The sequence below is a fragment of the Amphiprion ocellaris genome, chromosome 20 (genome assembly GCF_022539595.1).
Source record: "Amphiprion ocellaris isolate individual 3 ecotype Okinawa chromosome 20, ASM2253959v1, whole genome shotgun sequence".
In the NCBI taxonomy this organism is placed as follows: domain Eukaryota; kingdom Metazoa; phylum Chordata; class Actinopteri; family Pomacentridae; genus Amphiprion; species Amphiprion ocellaris.
The window spans coordinates 29442424-29465291 of record NC_072785.1 but is presented as its reverse complement, the minus strand read 5'-3'; the positions used below and the strand labels follow the sequence as shown (position 1 = coordinate 29465291).

The window sequence follows — 22868 nt, the reverse complement described above, 5'->3', positions numbered from 1 at the left end:
GTTTCAGACTGTCTTGGGCGGGTCTTGGACTTTTTTTTTTAGGAGTAGTTTACCTCCACATTCTTCAGGACCTAAACCTAAAACCATCATCAGAAGGTTGATCTTGGACACAGTTGGATGTTTCAACAAGACAATGAATCCAAACACACATCAGACGTGGTAAAGAAATGGTTCAATCAGACTAGAATGAAGGTTCTAGACTGGTCTCCCCAAAGTCCTGACTTAAACCCATCAAGAACCTGAAGAGACAAGTTAAATTTAGTTGAACTGCACCTGTTCTGTCCAGAGGAGTCAAGATAAACCAGAAGATTGTAGATGGAAACCAAAAGAGCCTAGATGAGGTGAAAATTGACAAATTTAACCAAATATTAGCTTCTCTGTATGTATATTTTTTACCTGGTAGATTTTGTCATATTTCCAGAAGATATATAATTTATCTATGAAAGAACCAAACTATATGATTGTTTTGTGTTTCAGTGATTCCATCATAGAAAATTCAGACTTTTAGGAGTCATTGAAAACTCAAGACTGATATGATAAAATGGTCCTTACAAGTGGATGTAAACTTCCTTTACATCCACTACAGCTGCATATAGTCAACACGAATTTTTTTTTTTTATATATATATATATTTTTTTTTTTTTTTTTTTTAAAGCCTTGCAGGTGTTTTTGTCCAAGAACTGTGCAAGCAAATTAAGTGTCCAAACACTGGCTAATAAGAACAGACAGCTCTTCTAATGGCAAGTTTAATTGATTTATGTTTATATTTTGCTCTTATCAGTTGTGTGTAGGTGTCTTTGTTAGATGTGGGTGGAGGCCAACGACGATGAAGGTCTGTGTTCGCATTTTAGTCGATGTTGAAGGTCAGAAAGTCAAGTTTTTCACCTCGTTTAAGTTCACTTTCCATGTTTTTGTTCTTGGATTGCGTGGTTTTGATCCCATGCTTTGGTGGAATCTTTTATTCTGTGAGGGATGCTGTTGAAAAAAGCCTCAAACTAACCTCGGCAGCCAAAGTAGTGTTTTCTAAAAAGTGAACGAGGTGGAGAAATTGCCACTACAACGCCGGTTAAAACACACCAACAGCTCTCGTGTGGGCGTCTGTATTTCCATCTTCCTCAAAACCAAAGCAGATCACTTTGTTCCAGAACCATCTCTGTGTTCTTTGTTTTTTTTCCTTTCCTGAGAGAATCCAAAATTACAGCCTCTTCCACTTCCTCCAGCGCCCTGCCCTCCGCTAACAATGTCCACGCTCGGTCTGCAGATGAAAGCCTCGGCCCTAATGACAAGGTAGCCGGTCCACTTAATACTTCAAAGATGGAGCGGTGTGTGTGTGTGTGTGTGTGTGTTGGGGGGGGGGGGGGGGGGGGGGGGGGGGGTCGCCGAGCCTCCTGCAGCCGCCACAATTAGCCGAAGCCTGAACCAAACCAGGACCAGCAGCAGAACCTCCCAGTAACAAAAACAGAGCCGCGGATCCATAAACAGACGAGGGCTCGCGTTGGTCGCACTGTTTACAGATAATTAAGCACATATGTCCACAAACAGCAAACAATAGCCAACTAAAAAATGTGTTTCCTTATGTTCAGAGTGCCTCGATAGCATTTAAAATGATGCTAATTAGATAAAAAATTTGACATGATTCAGGCAGATGTTATAAAATGCAATGGGAACACAAGCAGAAGGTTAAATTTGTTGTGTTTTTTGTTATTGTTGCGACTCAAATAACTGAATCAAAGCTGTATAGAAAGAAATTCACACTGAAAACACTGTAAAGAAGCAATAGATGACAAATATATGGGAAATTAATGTGAAAACTGAGACGTGAGGCAGAAATTAGTTCAATAATTCAGGTATTGTGATGCTAATTATGATGCTAATTAGACTGATAGCAGATAAAAACTTGCAACCAGAACGCATGCAGAAGGTTAAATTCGTTGTGTTTTTCTTTGTTATTGTGACTCAAATAACCGAATAAACGCTGTACAGGAAGAAATACAGCCATGAAACACTGCAAATAAGCAAAAGTTGACAAATAAATGAGAAATGAATGTAAAAACTGATTACGTTTTTACATTAACACCTGTGGACACTTTGAAAAATTAGGTTTTTTTTTTTAATTTTTGTAAGACAAAATATTAAAGAAATTTCAGTTTTGTTCTTTTTTTTTGTGACTTACAGTATTGTAACTTTTCTAATTTTCTCTCCTTCCTGGTTGTTCTGTTTCCATAGAGGTTCAGGACTTTATTTTGCAGTGAAAAATGAACCCACAGTGAGGAAAAACATGACAATAGCAAAAAACGATGGGGTTAAATTCACTGCGATTTTTTTTTGTATTGCAAATGATGGAATCCATGTCAATATGTGATGTATAGAGGCAGAAAATGGGACTGAAAACACTGAAGAAGTAGGAAAATAAATGTATTTTTTTCATCTTTTAATGCAAAAACTGATTACGAGTAAAGACTTTACTGTTTTCAACCATGTAAATGTAAATAAGCTGCTTTAAATGCTCATAAGTGACTTGAAAAGGAAAAAAAGTCAGACTCATGGAGCTACAAACACCTAAAGAAGGCGACAAAACATGAAAACATTAATGCTATTCATCATTTTTTAATGTGAAAACTGATTCTGAGTAAAGAAATCTGCAGCCACAAATGACTGTTTTCCACCATGTAAACGTAAATAAACTACTTGAAATGCTCATAAGCAACTTGAAAAGCAAAAGAAAGAGACTTATGAAGCTGCAAACAACTACAAAGATGGCAAAACATGAAAATACTGGTGCTATTTATCATGTTTTAATGTGAAAAATGGTGGTAATTAAAGCGAAGCTCAACTGTGGTGCCACAAATGACTGCTTTTCAACACCATAAATATAAATAAACTAATCTAAACCTCCATGTGGAGAAAGAAAGAGTCAGACTGGGGGGACTGAGTGACTCCCCTCTAATCATACAGCTCCCCACTGAGGTTGGCCTCCAGACCCACCAACCAACAATTAAAGCCTTCAATCAGGCCGTTTCTCATTTTTAATGCCGCTTTTGTCAGCTGTGGCCGCAAACGATGAGCCTCATGACACATAAACCGACAGGGATGACTCAAACTAACGTCACTCTCCAACAAAACCAATAAAAAGAAAGAGGAGACACATTTACAATTAACATAAGAGCTCATGATTCAGAGGCTCTGCCACGTATTTCCATCATGATGCCATCACTGGGGGACGTTTTCATCAGGTTAATGGCTGCTTTGACCTAACATACGAATGTTTTTACAGACAACAGGAAGATTTAAGCTGATAACACTGCGGAAAATAGATGGAATACTGCAAAAAAATCTTATTATTTAAGTTTTAACCAGTTAGTGGATGCTGAAAATGTAAGAAAATGGCTTAAAAACGGTTGAAAATTACCTGAAACTTGTTCAAAATAACCCCAAAATTGGTCCAAAAAGACAATATTTGAGTCCTAATGGACAATCTGAGTCATTTTGGACAATTTTGAGTCTCTGTTCATCATCTATAGAAAGATGTTTCACCATGTTGAATGTATCTTACAACAACTTTCTCCTCTGTTCACTGTTTCTGAACCATACTGCATTTATTTTATTGATTCGGTGTATTTTATTTAGTGCTCACTCTACAATTGTCGAAATTAATTTGAAACCTGCCCACAGTAAGACAAAATTACCCAAAATGATTCAAAATTGGTTCAGAGTAACAAAAAATGTCAAAAAAGATTGGAAAACTGTTTAAAATTTCTTAAAATATGTGAAAAACCACAATATTCAAGTCAATGTGGACAATTGTGAGTCTCTGTACATCATCAGTAGAAAGATGTTTCACCATGCTGGATGTATCTCCAACAACTTGCTCCTCTGTTCACTGTTTCTGAGCCATGATGCATTTATTTTATTCATCCAGTAGCTTTGATTTTCCCCTCAATCTCTCTAATTAGTTTCTGTAGTCCCTGTTATGTGGAAACACTGCCTGCAGTTCAAACAAATATTCACCTAATTTTTGTTATCTGACTGTCGATCGCAGATGAGTCACTAAAAGTTTACGAAACGGTCGAGGAGCGAAGAATTTTTTGCTTTTTAAAGGAGCAAATTTTTTGTGTTTTTGATTTTTTTTATAAGACACATAAAATAAAAGGATTTGACTATGATTTCATTTTTATACTTAATTTTAGTGAAAGACCAGCACAGAGCAAAGATGAGTAGTTCACAGACTGTCGGAAATATCGAAATCTTATGATTCTTTCTATTTTTACAGAAAAAAAATGTAATTTTGCCATTTTTTTTTTTTTTTAAGATAACTTGCCTTTCAAACCACTATCTTCTTTGATGTTAAAAGCCTCAAAGTGGCTCCACCTGCTCTGAAGTGCTGTTCAGGGGGAAAATCTAAGAACAACAAACTCTTTTAGGGTCGATATTTACCGACACAAAGAGGATATGAACCTGTGACTTTTACGTTAGAAGGTTTTCTCCAAACATGAGGCCACTTCAGCTCCTCTAATCCATGAAATCACACATCACCTCCACCCACAGCCATAAAAACGGCAAATCACAGGTTTCCTCAGTGTGTAGCTCCATCCATCACCAGATATAGAGGTGGTGGAGGTGCAGAACATCCTCCTGCTGTAATTAGTTAATTATGAGGCTCACTGATGGATCCCCGCTTGATTTTAGTAACTGTTAATAATCACATCGACGGAGGCTGAGATCAGTCTGATGGTTTGTTTTCTGCATTTTCTTTCCATCAAAACTTCTGTTTAGTTTGTTCTATATTTTAGTTCATGTTAACGGTAAACAAAATTCACACAGAATCTATAAATTATTAAATAAAAGTCTGCCAAAGCGTGTTGCATTGGTCTTCATAGGAACCTGAAAAACTATAAAAAGCACATCATACATGATAAACCGTTGGCCGCCAGATGCCAACATCTGTTTCCTGCAGTTCGTCCATTTTAGGGATGTTAATTATTCAACTTTCATATATTAATCATTGTTAACCCTCGTGTCGTCCTCCGGGTCAAAATTGACCCGTTTTAAAGTTTGAAAATGTGGAAAAAATATATTCTCATAGTGAAACTTCTGATGTCCACATTTTCAACATTTTTGGGAAATCTTTGAACATTTTTTGGCGGAAAAAATGAAAGGATAAAAATGTTTCTTAAGAACATTCACAAAAAAAATCAACCAAAATCCAGTGAAATTCACTGGATTTTGGTTGATTTTTTTGTGAATGTTCTTAAAGAAAATATTAGAAGTTTTACTGATATATATGGAATCACTTTAGATATTTTTGGAAGATTTTTACTCATTTTTTGAAAATATTTACAAGAATTTTCTTGCCAAATTTGGAAGATTTTTTTAAAAAATAAAACTTTTGAAGGAACGTTTAGGGAATTATTGGAATTTTCTTTCTGAAGGTTTTGCAAATTTTCAGAAATTTGGGGAATTTTTTGCAGAATTTTTGAATTTTTTTCAGACAAGGAAGCAATATTTTTTGGTGATCGTAAATGAAGACAACAGGAGGGTTAAGAGAGAAAAGAGTCTAAAATTGAGAAAACTGAGGTAAAACTGCATTAAAACACATGAATGTATTATTTTCATGCCAAAAACACCTTAAATATGTAACTCTGACCCACAGAAACACGTTTTTAAGAGTTAAAACAACAACCAGAGAAGGAATTTAAGGGAGAAAAGAGTCTAAAATGGGAAAACTGTACTAAAATTGTACAAAAACCCCCAGAAACTATCCCCTAAAACTATCCAAACATGCCGACAGACGAGTTCTCTTCTTTAAAAGTGCAGCAAAAACACAAACCAGCCTGAAAAACCCACATCAGGGCTGAGATTCTCCCACACATTCCCTTCAAGGATAAAAACATAGTAACGGAGGACGAATTTCACACAGAGCTCCGCCAAGCCGAGTTAATTACCACAATTAAACTTGAGAGCGGATTCTTCGACGTGATTATGGATTATTATGGAGATACAGGAGGTACCAGGGAAGATATTCTGAACCAGACGGTGTGATGTTCACATTCTGTAACAGATGCAGTGGAAAATAAGGCCAACAGTGAGTGAAAATGTGGAATTAAAGGGTTAAATGATGTGTTTTTGGTTTGGAAGAGTGTTGGAAGAAGTTTTATTTCCATATTATTGTGTATTTCATGACTCCTCAAGTTTCCATGACGTTTAAAAAGACTGAAGCTTAGTTTTTCCAATTAAAAACAGTCCAGTGAAAGAAAAAACACTCATTTTTCTCCACTGAGAGCTGCTATGGAAGTTAAAAACGGTCGTCAGTAAAAATGTGGAATTCAAAGGGTTTAATGACACATTTTTGGTTTATAAGAGTGTTTTTAATTGGAAAAACTAAGATTCAGCCTTTTTAACCATCATGAAAACTCAGGAGTCATGAACTACATAACAACACAGAATTAAAACTTCTCCCAACAACATTTTACATCTTTTAAACCAACAATGTGACATTTAACCCTGTAAATTCCACATTTTTACTCACTGTTGGCCTCGTTTTTCACTGTAACTGTTACAGAAACGACGACAGTCCCAATTATTTTGTCCAAATGTGATCATGGAACCAGAACAATTTCACGTTTTCCACACTTGACCATTTTTAACTTCCACGGCTGCTCTTAGTGTAGAAAAACTTGCATTTTTTTTCTTTTTCTGGAATGTTTTTAACTGAAAAAGAACTAAGATTCAGCCTTTTCAACCGCCATGGAAGCTTGAGGAGTCATGAACTACACAGTGACAGGGAATTAAAACTTCTAACAACATTGTACATCTTCTAAACCAAAAATGTGACATTTAAACCTTTAAATTCCACATTTTTACTCACTGTTGGCCTCATTTTTCACTGCATCCTGGACAGCTTAAAAGCAGCAGATTCTTCTAATTGCTCGTCTCTAAATGCTGTTTAATCTTTGATTGGATCGTTCTGATGACGCACTGATACAAAGCTGGAAGATCTGATAAAACTAATCTAAAAGCAGTGCAAACAATAAAACAAATATGAATTAAAAGCTGCACAAATCAGCAAACTGGCGAATCACAAAAACACGTCCCATCTGGTTAATCTAATTTGTAGTCATGTGAAATGGGATTATTCTTTATTTAAAAAATACATTTATTCATTGTAAAGGTGGATAATGTTTTTTTGTTTTTTTTTTTAAATTTAAGATCCATCAAACAGAAGTTTTTTGTGTAAAGTTTAATGAAGAAACTCCACTTGATCAGATCTAAAACTAACTGCAGTTTCTTGCAACTTGAAACTGAACGACTATTTTTACAACAGCATTAAAAATAGTTTTTACAGGATTTTATTTTCAGCTAACAACAGCATTTTTATGCAGAATTAGGCTGGACTTTATTATTGATATTATTAATTGTATTATGTTATCAATCAGCCACAGTTAAAGGTAATTTTATTGTTTTTAGCCAAAATAACCACACATTATGTAAAACTAAGGCTGGAAACCGTGTTTTGATGACGGAATACTGAGTAATTATGAGATAGTTCGGCAAGAAAATCAAGTTTTCCCTTTTTTCCAGGTAGGAAGTGATTATTTCCATGGAAAAATAGGTAACTTTAATACACAGAGATGCTTTTTAAGAGTTAAATCAACAACCAGAGGGTGAGTTTTAGGGAGGAAACAGAAACGTGACTCACCGTTCTCCTTCTCGTTCTCCATGCAGGTGTTGATGGACTCGCGGAGGCCCAGGGTGGACGACGAAGGCATCAGTCCCAGGATGGACTCCAGCGACGGGCCCTTCCTCCTCGGAACGTCCTCCTCCTCCTGGTTCTCCTCTTCTTCTGGCCTCTTCTGCTCCAGTTTGATCAGAGCCTCCAGAGTGAGCTCCTCCAGATCTCTGCCAAAGTGTCTGGCCACGGCCTGAAGCTCGTCGTCGTCTCCGGGTTCTTCGCCGTCTGCCAACTTTGACGACGATGACAGCATGTCGCCATTTGGAACGTCTGCAGAGAGATGAATAATTAGAGATAAATCAGGTTGAATTTATCCTATTAAAAGATGTTTTTCTTGTCAACAGACCCTAAAAACCAACTCACAAATAACTTCTCGCACTAAAATGCTGGATAAAATCAACATTTTACATTTTCTAAACCAAAAACATGCCATTTAACCCTTTAAATTCCACATTTTTACTCATTGTTGGCCTCATGTTTCACTGCAACTATTACAGAAACAACTACAATCCAAATTATTTTGTCCAAATGTTACTTTGGAACCAGAATAATTTCTTGTTGCAGCATCGTGACCATTTTTAACTCCTGTGGCTGCTCTCAGTGTAGAAAAATGTGTTTTTTTCTTACATTGGATTTTTTTTGATGGAAAACTAAACATTGGTGGAGTCATGAATTATATAACGATACGGAATTAAAACTTCTCCCTACAACATTTTACATATTTTAAACCAATAATGTGCAATTTAACTCTTTAAATTCCACATTTTTACTCACTGTTGGCCTCATTTTTCACTGCAACTGTTACATAAACAACTACAATCCCAATTATTTTGTCCAACTGTGATCATGGAACCAGAAAAATTTAACTTTTTCCGTACTTGTAGCAAGATCTGGACCATTTTTAACTTCAACGGCTGCTCATAGGAAGTTAAAAATGGTCAAAATGCAGATGTAAAATGCCACAAGAGCTAAAGAAAAAAAAGTGAAATAATTCTGTTCCGAGATTAGAAACTGAGATAAATGTTCACATTCTGACTAAATAAACGGGATGGTAGTCGTGACCGTCCTAATTAAAACTGTCCTTTAATCAGCCGTGATTAAAACGAGTCAGAAAACCAATGAGAGGAATTTCCTGGAAGCAGCTGCAGACTGGGAGGAAATGGGGGGATATCTGGAGGGTTGGAGTGGGAAAGACAAGACAAACTGAGCTGGAGGTAAAGAGTCAAAGGTAGAAAAGATAAAGACAAACCGTGACAGGAGGAGACAAATAAAAAATTATTTTCAGTAACCCAATCAACATCTGGATCAGGTTCTGCTGCTGTGCTCACTTTAAAACTGCAAAGACTTCAGAATGACGAGATCCTCAGAAGTGGAGAGAAAATGTTGGTTTAACTTTCAGTAAAGCTGCGATTAACAATTTATTTCATTGTGGATTAATGTGTGGATTGATTTCTCCATTAATCAATTAGCTGCTTGGTCAGAAGATGGTGAAAAAGATCAAATTTTCAACATGACAAATGTCTTGTGTAAAAAAAAATCCCAAAATATTCAGTTTACTGTTATAGAAGAGGGAAAAAATGAAAATATTCAGATTTTAAGAGGCTGAAAACAAAGAATTTTGACTTTGAACAGATTAATCTTTTAGCTGTTTGGTCTGAAGACTGTGAAAAATATCAAAATCCCAACAACTCTAGGATAATCAATTTCCTGTCATAGAAGAGGAAAAAACGCAAAATATTCACATTTTAGAAGCCAAAATCAAAGAATTTTTACTTTGAACAGATAAATCAGTTATCTGTTTCATCTGAATATGATCAAAAATATCAAAATTGATGCAACAAATCTGTTGTTTTGTTAAAAAACATCAAAAATATTCAGTTTACAGTCATAGAAGATGAAGAAAAGCACAAAACATTCACATTTAAGAGGCTAGAATCAAAGAATTTAGACTTTTATGGATAAATCAATCATCTGTTGGTGAAAAATATCCAAATTCTAACACCACAAATGTCTTGTTGTGTAAAAAACAAAAAATCCCCCAATATTCAGTTTACTGTCATAGAAGAGGAAAAAAAACTGAAAATGTTCACATTTAAGAGGCTGAAATCAAAGACTGACTTTGAACAGATTAATCTTTTAGCTGTTTGGTCAGAAAATGGTTAAAAATGTCAAAAAATTACTCAAACCGATTAATCAATTAGCAAAACTGTTGGTTTTTAATTAAATATTTGACCACTGAACAACTAATGGCTTAATATTTCCCCTCAGTTGACATCAAAAATGCAACGCTTCCCTCTGAAAAAATGGACAAAACCAAATTTGTGTTCTCGTTGGGCACAAACTACAACCAAAATAAAACTGTTTGCAGATGCAGATTTTTAAAATACCTGAACGTTTAGAAATCCCATCCTACCCTCCTAAAAACGACCCTCTTTGGTACGTAAACATGTCTAAACATGGCTTCTGGAATCACTCACCTTCCCTCGAGTAGGCGGCGTAAATCCCTCTCAGTTTGGGTCGGCTGCTCTCGAGCTCAGCGTCTATTTCATCCTGATATTCCTGAATTTCATCTGTTGAAGAAAAACATTGACAATAAAATTATTCAAACTAAGGAATTATCAAAATATTGAGAATATTTGAATAGTCGATTAAATGTTGCAGCTCAAACCTTCATCAGTCAGCTGCAGCTTAAGCTACTGTTTACCAAGTTAATACGCTAATATTAGCTTTTAATTCTGCTTGATAATATGGGCTTCATGAGGTAAAAAGATCCGCCCACTTTCCCTGTCTGAGTCGTCTCCTTGTGTCGTGATACTCTGCTCCCAGTTCTCAAGCATGGTGGTGGCAGTATCATGCTCTGGGTGCTTCACACAAAGTAAATGGAATAATGAAGAAGGAGCATTACCTCCACATTCTTCAGGAAAACCTAAAACCATCATCAGAAGGTTGATCTTGGACACAGTTGGATGTTTCAACAAGACAATGAACCCAAACACACATCAGACGTGGTAAAGAAATGGTTCCATCAGGCTGGAATGAAGGTTCTAGACTGGTCTCCCCAAAGTCCTGACTTAAACCCATCAAGAACCTGAAGAACCAAGTTAAATTTAGTTACACTGAACCAATTCTGTCTAGAGGAGTCAAAGATAAACCAGAAGATTGTGGATGGAAACCAAAAGAACCTAGTTGAGGTGAAAATGGCTAAATATTAGCATTACTGTATGTATACTTTTGACCCAGCAAATTTTTGTCATATTTCCAGAAGATCTTTAATAAATCTATGAAAGAACCTAAATGCAGGATTGTTTTTTAGTGAAAAAGGAAAAAGATTCAAGTGTTTCAATGATTCCATCAGAGAAAATTCAGAGTTAAAGGAGTCTTTGGGAACTCTAGACTGTCATGCTATAGATGATCTTAACATGTGGATGTAAACTTTTGTTCTTGGGTTATTTTCACAGATGGTATCATTGGAATCCTTGACTATGAAAACATATATCTGGTTAAAAATCTAGGATGCAACATACCAAATTTTATCGTAATGTCTGTCAAGGTGTTTTTGGTTGTTTTTCTGTTAACGTTCAGGTTTCCAAACTCTGCACAAAGTTTAAGGCTTTCATGAAAAAGTGAAAACATCAGCTGGACTATAAAAAGATTCCTGGATGAAGCCTGGAAAGCAGGAACTGGAGCAGACGGAGCAACTCTTCCCTAAAATGATGTGAATTAGACATGCAGAGTTTGGCTTTTTGTGTTCTTCTGAGAACTGGCCTCCTCCGATCCATAATTACGCTGTAATACGTAGTAACTTAACGTACGCTTAATTGCAGGTTGTGGAGGAATGAAATCACGGAAAAACCAAGGAGCTCCTTCCTCTCTGAGCTTTAGTTATATTTTAGTCGATTTCAGCCAAACAGCATCAAAGAAAACAACCAAACTTTGTCTTTTTCTGTGTGTTTAACGACTTTAACAGAATGAGAAGCTTCTGATGTGACGAAGGATTTCATACCTGCGACCTCATCGATCTTCTTCTTCAGCTCCATCTCCAGCTGGAGGGAACAAAAACAAAGAAAAGAAACCCAATAAGACAATTAAAGACTTTTCTGAAACCAGCAGTGAAATTATAATAGAATAAAACCCTTCAGAATAAAAGAACATGATGACACAGAGACTATAGGAGGTGAACCGGTTTGATTTTTGACTCTTTATACACTGTAAAGGTTAACAAGTTAACATGATTACATATTTTTAGACTTCCTGTATTCCTGTTGGACTTTATGCCCTTATTTATTTATATTATTTTATTTATTTTTATATTTATATATTCTAAGTATATATTTTTTGTTTGTTTTGTAATTTTTTTGACAGTTTTTTTGCTCTGATAATTTTTTTTAAAGAAAACATGATTTTAAAACCGGGTTGCAAGTGTTGGGGTTCTGAGGTTTAATTTGCTGATTATTTTTGCAGTTCAGTAGCAGAAAACGTTTTTAAAATACCATATAATACCTTAAAATGACAACAGCCTTAAACTCTTAATTTGAAATATTTACTGCAATGTAAGTTAATGAAAAGCAGCAAATATTCAGATGTGGGTGGATATTTTGATCTAATATAATGATTTTAAGCTTATATTTGGTGATTTTTCCTGACATAAATGTACATCACATATAATATAATGAAGGATCATCAGAAAGCTGAACATCTGGGGAATTTTCCATTTTTTCTAGTTTCTGGCTTTGATAAATGGTTTATTTTTTGCAATTTTTAAAAACAAAAGAAGCCTTTAAAACCAGCTAACAAATTTGGGGGTTCTAAAGTTCAATCTGTTGATTATTTTCTGGGTTAATCGTGTGGTTTGATGGTAAAAGAAAATCTTAGAACCCAAAATGATGCTTTAAAATGTTTTGTTTTCTTCCAACAACTCATAAAGTACTGCAATACAAAATATAAAGATGATAAAAAGTGCTTTTGGTGATACTTTAGCATCAGAACTCTCACCTGTTGGGCTTTAATTTTCTTCAGTCCGGCGGTGAAACATGGCGGGTCGCACTCCTGGTCCAGATCCACCTTCATGAACTCCTCGATGGTCAGCTGACTGGTGGGCGTGTCCTCAAACTCCACCAATCTGAGGCGGAAATTAAAAAAACATAAATTAATTAAAAGTTAACACAAAAAAACAGTCTGATGATTCACAAAAGCATCAGTTTAACGTAGTCACTAATAAATCTCCGGCTCATTTTGGCAAAAGCACTTGGGCTTTCTTGCTAAATTATTCAAATAATTTTTTAAAAACATATTTTTTCCACAAACTTCCTCCACCGACCTTTTTCTTAGCGTCGTTTCACAAACTTTCACGATGCTGACGATTTCTTTGATGGTTCGGCGAAAGTCGTGGAGACGAGCCGCAACAAGAAGAGCTAAAAAAAAAAAAAACACAACATGATGAGATTAAACCAACAAATAATGAAAATAATACTGTATCTGTGCAGGGCTTTTAATGGAAAACATGCAGCTCAAAGTGATTTAATATCAACAATTAATAAAAATCTGATTATATAAATAACATCAGTCACTAAAGGTTCCTCAGCTGCATTTTGAAACACAGAATTCTTCTTTTTTTTTTTTACAGAATCAGTTTTGTCCCAACAACTGGCTAAAATTTAAAAGAGATTATATTTATTACAAGATAAGATACCGAAAAGCAGCAGTTGTCAGATTTGGTTGAATATTTTAATGAAATATGAGAATTTTAAGCATATTTTTGGTTCCTCGCGTTCCTCAGCTGCATCTTGAAACACTGAATTGTTTTTTTTTTACAGAATCTTCTGCAGATTTGGTTCAATTTCCCAACAGAATGAAATCACAGTTGAAAATGTGATGTTTTATCTTGTTTCTAGCTCTGATAAATGGAGGAATTTTCATCATATTTTAATGGAAATACGTCTTTCAGTCCCTCTCAGGTTTTTGGGGGTTTAAAGGTTTAATCTGCTGATTATTTTGTGTTGTTTTGTGAGAAACAAAAACCAAAAGCTCACGTTCACCTCAGTTTCTGAAGCTAATTCTTATTTTCTAGATGTTTTTGTTTGTTGGTTTTCTATAAATGAGACCCGGTTCTGATCCTGAACTCTTTCAGTCTTTGTGGCGTTCATTTTTACTCCGCCAGGGAACGCCGCGGAGTTATGTGACGATTGGCGTATGTTTGTCTGTCCATCTGTTAGCAACATTACTCAAAAACAGACCAACGGATTTGGATGAAATTTTCAGGGAAGGTCAGAAATGACACAAGGACCAAGTGATTGGATTTTGGCAGTGATGCTTCTTATAGTCTGGATCCATGGATTTGCTACAGATTTCTGTATCATTGTGAGATAGCAGCATGGCGTCACTGTAACCATGACAACAAGTGAACACTACATCAGCTGCCTGCTGACGATCACATGATTGTGATCCTACTACAAATCCACCGCTGAGGACTTATCAGGACTTATCTGTCGTAAACGATACAAGGAGCAATTGATTAAATTGGGGGGGTGTTTCTGGGTCCCATCAATTCCAGCCACCCGCTACTTACAGGGGGTCCTTGACTCACAGCGGAATTCCGTTCCAATGGCGCAACGTAACATGATTTTCACTGTAAGTCAGAACTCACATACTGTACATAAGTACCTGTGTCACTGACCTACGCTAACACAGTGGCAAAATAATCATCTCTCAGTTGGTGTTTTGCCCTTTTCCGTACGTTTCCATGGAAATGGCTTTACTTTTCTTCGAAGCACTGCCATCAGAAGAGTCTGACTTACACTTGGGAGCCATAATCAAGGGCAAAAAGTTTCCGAAAAAACACAAACGAAAGAAAGCACAATCTAAGGTCTAAGCCGCCTTTGTAGCGTCATCTGCTCCACTCGGCACCTAGTTCCCACACAAAATTAGTTTTAACGTCACAAATAGCGTTTCTTAATAAATTTATGGGAGATGGCGACGTAACCACGAAATGTTGTCGGTTGAGGACGTCGTAAATCGAGAATCTGCTGTATTTAGGTCATGCAATTCAGTATCCGTACAAAACGTAAGCATGCATAACACATACCTGTGCTCAGCGCAGGTCATTTGGTTTGTGGGTACATCTATATTAAACGGACATATTCTATGGTGCCGTGATTTCTGATCATCAATAACTAATAAACAAATGCTGCATTTCTAAAATGCCGTATGGGGGAATGTGCAGCCTTGGAGGAGGACGGCTCTCTGAGTGCTTTTCTAGTTTCTGAATGTTCTGCTGCAGTTTGCGTGAAACATCTGAGCTCAGACATCGTCAACCTGAAACCGAAGCAGCTTTTTCTGCTTCCTGCATGTTTACGCTCACGGTTTTAATTTTCTCTGTTCCTCTGCTGCATCGCCTGAATAATTAATCGCTCGTCATAAATCATTGAGGAGGAAACGACTCGGATGGGAGAAGGAAAAGTTTGTTCTGAAATCTGATGCAAACACCAGAGTGGATGGAGCGGCTGGTTTCTCTGAGGACAGACGAGCATTTTAGATCCTTTAAAGTGATAAAGGAGGAGGCTAACGCTGCGTTCAGGAGTCGGCGGAGGCTTCAGGAGCTGCCGGTTTGGAGGCAACGGTGGTGAAATGTTTGCCAAAGTCCTCAGTGGAGCTAAAAGCCGCCACTTCGCTCCTAACGGCTGCTGGAAGGGAGCATGTGGAAGCAGCAGCATCTATCTTTTAACAGGCTCCAGAATGAAGTCTAATGACGGTTATATAACTGTTCCCCTTCAAGGCTCGCGCTGCAATTCATTGCATAATATTAGCGTTGTTGCTACTCCTTTTTAAAACGGTGTTTTTGTGTGGAGGCGGACTGCAGCCTGCCTCGTCCTTCAGGCTGTAAGGTGGAAATGTGGAAAACACCTCAAAACTGAACACGAGTGTTTCAGTCTCAAACTGTCATTTATTCACATAAATGTTAAAGTATAAGATAAGCTGCAATAAAACACACAGAAAATTAATATTCTTCCTGCATTCTGCGTTTTTTGCCATGTACTTCAATATATGTAATGTCATTTTATTAATATCTGCTTGAAATTTAACCCCCTGAACTTCAAAATCCAAAAGCAGGTTTAAAAGGCATGTTGTCATTTAAAAATAAATCACAGAAATTCCTCCAGAGCTAGAAACTGTAAAAACAAGAAAAAACAGTCCTTGAATGAATCATGTGAGATGTGCAGTCCGGTCAGGAAAATTAATCAAATCTAACCATAAAATTGTTCAAAAACTCACCAGAAATGAACATCAGTTTGCTATAATTGCCAAAAAAACTCATACTTCCACTCACAACGTGCATAAAATATGTATCTTATGTTATCTAAACGATCACATTCAGTCTTTAAGGTTTAAATGCAGAAAACACCTCAAAACTGAATATGATATTTGAGTGTTTGAGTCACAAACTGTCATTTATTCATAAAAACATAAAAAAGATAAGTTGCAATAAAAACACACAGAAAATTAATATTTTTCCTATATTCTGTATTTTTTGCCTCCTACTTCAATATCTGTGATGTCGTTCTATTAGCTGCTTGATTTTCAACTCTCTGAACTGCAAAACCCGCCAATTCAATTCAATTTTATTTATATAGCGCCAATTACAGTCAAATTGTCTCGAGACGCTTTACAGAACCCATATGCCTGACAGCCATATTCCTAGAAATGAGAGCTGCACCAGCCAAAGTGGGATGGATGCCGTCTCTCCTAATCAGACCAGGTTTTCCCCAGAAAGAGCTCTAATTGTCTATAAAGCCAACGTCGTTTGCAGTACACCACGTAGACACCCAGCGGCGAAACGATGCCATACGGCTAAACATATCATGGTCAGATCAGGCAGGGGTCCAGAGAAAACTACGGAGTCCGACATGGTTCTGGCAAAGTTACACACCGATGCCACACTAACTTTGGTGACCTCCGTTGGCGTAACCGGGTGTCATTACCGCCGACGTGAATAACAATCTTACTGTATTTACGATTATCTTTAGCCAGCAGTTTCAAATTTGCTTCTATGTCGCCCGCTCTGGCCCCTGGGAGGCATTTTACTATAGTCGCTGGTGTCGCTAGCTTCACGTTTCTGACTATGGAGCTGCCAATGATCAGAGTTGGTTTCTCAGCAGGTGTGTCATTGAGTGGGGAAAAACGATTAGAAACGGGAAGCGGTTTGTGGTGTGCCGAGACAGCGGGCTTGAGCTTAGGACTACGTTTCCTACGAACTGTTACCCAGCTACCCTGACTTCCCGGCTGCTCGGGAGCTGCTAGGGGACGGCTAGCAGAAGCTACACTAGCAGCTATGCTATTGCGGTCCGCACCGGCTAAGGGGGCCTGGCTAACAGCTAGCGGGGTGTTTTCCATGGTGCGGAGCCGCGCTTCCAATTCAGAGAGCCTCGCCTCCAAAGCTACAAACAGACTGCATTTATTACAGATATCGTTATCACTAAAGGAGGCAGAGGAGTAACTAAACATGTGACACACTGAGCAGGAAAGAGAAGGAGCGGAAGAGGGAGAAGCCATGCTAACTGCTAAGTGCTAGGCTAGCGGACAGAGATAACAGATTAACTTAGAATTAAGTACTCAGAAGGTGCTTGAAGAAAACGAGTGTATGTTACGATTCAAATATTACCGCGACACACAGATTTAATAAATATCAAATTAGATGGAGTGGATAAGCTACAACAGTCACAGAACACAGCGGTACAACAGGAAGTGACGCAATACGCTCACCGTAACGTCAGATGTCAGCAGTAGTTCACGTCATACAACCTCCTATACGTCTATCTTAAGAAAAAGGTTGTATTTGAATTAACATTTTTTTTATAAAGGTTGACATTGTTGCTTTTCACAAATAACCAAGTAAAAAAAAACAGTCTTTTTTGTGTCATTTTTTTCAGCAAGTCTCATCAGCATCCACTAAACAAAACAGGATACTAATTAACACAATTTATATTCACATCTTGTCTTCTGCAAACATTCAACACAGTGTCAGTTCAGAGTCCAGTTTCATCAACACCTGAACAAAACACCACAGTAATACAGTGGTCCTTGTTCTCCTTCTCCAGCAGATTTAAAAGCCTTGTTGTCATTTAGAAAAATCACAGAAATTCCTCAATTTATCTGAGCAAGAAAGTGTAAAAACAAGAAAAAATGGCAGATTCTTCACTTTCCAATGGTCTTTGAATGAATCTTGTGTTTATTATAATTTATTTATTATAATTGGCAATAAAATCTAATTTCCCCTCACAAGGAGCATAAAATATGTATCTTATGTTATCTTGAAGATCACATTCAGTCTTTAAGGTTTAAATGCAGAAAACACCTGAAAACTAAACATGATATTTGAGTGTTTGAGTCTCCTATTGTCATTTATGAATATAAGCATCAAAATTATAAGATAATCTGCAATAAAACACAGAAAAATGTATATTCTTCCTATATTCTGCATTCTTTTGCCTCTTAAGACAGTATGTCATGTTGTTTTATTAATATCTGCTTGATTTTTAACTCTCTGAGGCCCAAAACCCACCAGCAGATTTAAAAGGCATGTTAATTATTTAATAAATGAACAAAATTACACCATTTATCAGTGCCAGGAACTGTAATAACAAGAAAAAATGTCAGATTTCTGACTTTCCGAGGGTCCTTGAATGAATCATAACCTGCATTAACAAGAACAGATAGATACCGCCTCGTTTACCTGCTCCACAGAGTCCTGAAGGCCTCCGTCCGGTGTGCATCCAGTCCCTCTTCATCCTCTGCACCAGTCGCATCGCCGTCATCGACACCTCGTGGTTCTTCTCACCAAACTCCAGCAGCTGAGCGAAGCGAGGAATATACAGGCAGGGGTCTGGTGGAGAGAAGACAGAGGGTTTAACTTAAAATCTTCTTTTAGTTTCCCTCATAAACCAGTTTTCTGTCCGTTAATAACTACTATAAAACAAACAGCTGCAGAGGATTTAGGAACATTTTCAGTTTAGTCTCTAAATGAGCTGCAGTAAGAAGAGACGTCAGGACACTAATCCAGAAGTTACCGATTTTACAAAAGCTTTGACAACCCATTTCTGTAGTATTTTAAAAGTTTTATTGTCTTTTTTAGAACATTTAAATGTTAACTTCTGCACCCTAAAACCCATCATCTAGTTTAAAAAGTTGTTTAATCCGAAAAAAAACACCAAAATGACAGTTTTTCAGCGCTAGAAACTATAAAAATTTGTCTGATTTTTAACTTTCCAACAGTCCTTGAACTACTCACCTGTGACCTGACATGATGTTGAAAAAAAAAAACAAATCTAAGCTTAATCTCGAAGCAGATTATGAGGAAAAAACTAAGTATTTCATGCTTCTCTTCAAGGGAAATTTGATCCAGCTGTTTCGGCTGAACTGCAGGCAGTGTTTAAGCAGTAAAATATCTATAATATATAAAGTTACCTTTTTATTTATTTATTTTTTACACTCGTGAGTACCTGGATAAATCCATGTTGATTCCAGGTTTATTAATTTTTCTGTAACATTAAAAATCCCTGAAATCAGTGAAAAATGAGCCACAGAGTAAAAACGTAACTGGAGAGGGGAAAAAAAAAACCACCCAGAAACTGTTAAATTAGATTCCATAGCATGTTAGAATTGTGTTTGTGTCCAGACTGTCTCCTGGTAAAAGCAGGTGTTGCTGATATATTTATTTTCCCATAAAGTTTCTGATAAAGGTCACCGTGTCTCAGAGATATTTGAGCAGCAGAAGGTTAAAAACATGAGCTTCTAGTTGGAACATTTCCACTCAAATCCTTCGTCAAGGTGAGAAAAGCTGGACGACTCAGAAGCAGGCTGCTTCAGGTGAAGTCGTGCTAAATGCTAATCCTGCCGCCATCCAGTGGAGCTCATTAGCAGCCAGAACGAGGACACTGGTTTTACTGGGAAGCTCACAGGTGGTGCTGAGGGGAAATCTGACTCATTAAAGACAGTTAAAGAAAGGGCAGAAAAAAGAGAATGACTGCAAAAACAAACAAAACAAGCACAAAGAGACAAAGAATGTCCACATATATGCACAAAATAACAACATAGATGTAAAAAATGACAAGAAGATATAAAATGATAACAAAAAGGCAAAAAGTTACCACAAAGGCACAAAATATACATAAAATACAGAAAATTAATAAAACAGAGGCACAAAATGACCACAAAAACACACTAAACAACTGCAAAGGCACAAAATGACCACAAAAAACACTAAACAGCTACAAAGGCACAAAATGACCACAAAAACACTATATAAATAAATAAATGTACAAAATGATGAAAAAAATGTCCCAAAAAAACCCATAAAAGGCACACAAAACATACACATAGATGTATGAAATTACTATAAAGACTGAAAACTTGCATTTTTTGAAGAAAATATGCTTTTTAAATGCTGCAGCAGGTGTTCCGAGGTTTGATCTGATTATTTTCTGAGTTAAAAATGTCGTCTAATAGGAGAGGAGGCTTTGATTTTGTTGTGTTTTTGAATAAAAAACATGTAAAATAAAATGATTTTGATGAAAAACCACAACATTAAGCTTAAATTCTATTAATTTTTCTAGCAAAACTGCACATTGGCCAATGTAAAATCTGATGATTTTCTTTTTTTTTTTTTTTAAATAATAATACATGGTGAAGTGACTGTGGTGAAGTACAATAGTAAGCCTAAATATTATATATATATAAATATATATATAAATATATAAATATATATATAAATATATATATATATATATATATATATATAAATATATAAATATATATATATATATATATATATATATATATATATATATATATATATATATATATATATATATATATATATATATATATATATCATGGCATGACGAAAATATAAACAGCTTCCACTGGACGGTGCAGGAATGATTAAAAAAAAAATGTGGCAGGTGTTGGGGTTCTGAGGTTTGATCTGATTATTTTCCGAGTTAAAAATGTCATCTAATAGGAGAAAATGCTTTTATTTTGTTGTGTGTTTGAATAAACGTAAAATAAAATGACTCTGACAACATATGTCAATATTAAGGTTAAATTTAGTTGGAATTTTCCCAACAGGATTACAGATGATTAGTTCAAAGACTGTCAGAATGTTGTTTTCACACTTTCTGCTTCTGATAATTGGTGTAATTTTTTTTTTTTCACCTCTCTGGGGTTCGGAGGGTTAATAATGAAATTAGGAGGAATCCTGTTTCCACTGCAGACAAAAACTAAAGTTTCGTGCTCCGACTGTGACGGCAGAGTTGAATATCTTTGAAGTCTCCGGTTGGAGAGCGGTCCAGTGGAAAGCTGGTAATCAGATCCAGGCCGATCCCTTCCCCCCTCACCGTGTAATGATACCTCTGCAGAGCTGGTCATCGCCGAGCAAAACCAGGCTGAGAAAATAAAAAATCCACCCAAATCCTCCTCCTCTGTCGAGTGTAATCAATCTGCGGCGCTCAAACAGCCCAGGAGTCATTCTGTGATGGAGTGCTGCATTTCACCTTTTTCGTGTACCCACTTTCCCTCGACCTGCCTCACCTACATTCCCCAAAATTACTTCGACCACCTCCGGAGAAGGGCCGCAAACTTTCTCCTTTCAATCAGCCGAGGGAGCAGAGCCGCACGAATAGCATTAAAGTTTTGTCACTCAGAGGGAAGCTGCTCCAAAACCCAAAACTACAACCGACTCTGGTCCGTAGAGGGAACAGAAACAAGTCTCACAGTTTCATCTTCTCCAATAAATTTAGTTTAATAAACAACAGCGCTGCAAAGAGACACAAAACCTAATTACACTTTAGATTAGTGAATTACACTCTGATGTTCAGCTCCACTGAGATGAAACATTCAGACATGAGGTCATTTTGTCTGTTTGGTCGGTTTTCTGCAGGAATAACAAAGATACACCAAAAAATATATCAGAGTATAATTAAATCTACACAGGAGTAAAAGATGCATTGATTTGTGCTCAAACACACATGTAGAGACATAAAACAAACCCAAAGGTACACAAAATATACCACAAAAATGCACTAAACAACAACAAAGAGACACAAAATAACCATAGGGACACAACAAAGAAACATAAATAGACAAAAAATGACCAAAAAGAGACAAAATGACAACAAAGACACATAAAACATCCACATAGACAAATCCAAAATTACTCGGAGACACAAAACAATCATAAAGAGACACAAAATGATCCTAAACAGGCACAAAACCACAACGAAAAACAAAATGAGAACAAACTGAAAAGATGAGACTTATGACTAAAAAGAGACAAAACATTAGAAAATAGACACGAAACAACCACACAAAGACAAAAAAGAGAAGTAGAGATGATGAAAAAGAGACAAAAAAAAATAGTGACAAAAATGAAAACAACAATCTGAATCTTTCCAGAACCCACAAAGGGTGCAGCAAAATAATCAAAACAGAAAAACATTATCATAAAGTGACACAAAACAATCACAAAGAGACACAAAATAACAAGAAAGAGACACGAAAAGATGCAAAATGCCTAAAAAGACACATAAAATGACCAAAAAGACACATAAAATGACCAAAAAGACACAAAAATGACTGCAAAAACACATAAAACAACTTCAGTGAGAGAAAAAACAAACACAAAGATATGAAAAACGACTGAAAAACACACAAAAAAGCAAACAAAATGATTATAAAGAGGCATGAAAAGACGCACAATGCCGTAAAAGAGAAATAAAATGGCCACAAACAAACAAAATGATTATAAAGAGACACAAAATGATAAAAACAATCACATGCCAAATAAAACAAACTTAGAGATAAAAAATGACAGTAAAAATGCACAAAACAAACTCAGAGACATAAGCATCTACATAGATGCAGAAAATTACCAAAAAGAGGCAACAAATAAACACAATGAGACACAAAACAACCACAAAGAGATGAAAAAAATGACCAAAAAACACACTAAACAACCACCAACAGACACAACGATAATGAAAAGACACAAGACGACAACAAAGTGACAGGAAAGAGACACAAAAGGACTGTAAAAAAAATAATAAAACAACCAGAAAGAAACGCAAAATGACCAAAAAACACACATAAT

At 36.3% G+C, this 22868-nt stretch overlaps 1 protein-coding gene across 2 annotated transcripts in view; it reads right to left on the bottom strand.

The window, feature by feature from the left end:
- Window positions 1–22868, bottom strand: part of LOC111569174 (transcription factor IIIB 90 kDa subunit-like) — a 149176-nt gene that overhangs the window by 90441 nt on the left and 35867 nt on the right. For both annotated transcript variants that reach the window (XR_008599964.1, XM_055005666.1), the window contains exons 7-12: window positions 18456–18605; window positions 13047–13140; window positions 12722–12848; window positions 11733–11772; window positions 10207–10299; window positions 7697–7999 (exon numbers count right to left, since the gene is read on the bottom strand). Coding sequence is in view for 1 of the 2 variants with exons in the window: in XM_055005666.1 (XP_054861641.1) it covers window positions 7697–7999; window positions 10207–10299; window positions 11733–11772; window positions 12722–12848; window positions 13047–13140; window positions 18456–18605 (807 nt within the window). In the remaining variant the exon portion in view is untranslated. The remainder of the gene's footprint in view (window positions 1–7696; window positions 8000–10206; window positions 10300–11732; window positions 11773–12721; window positions 12849–13046; window positions 13141–18455; window positions 18606–22868) is intronic.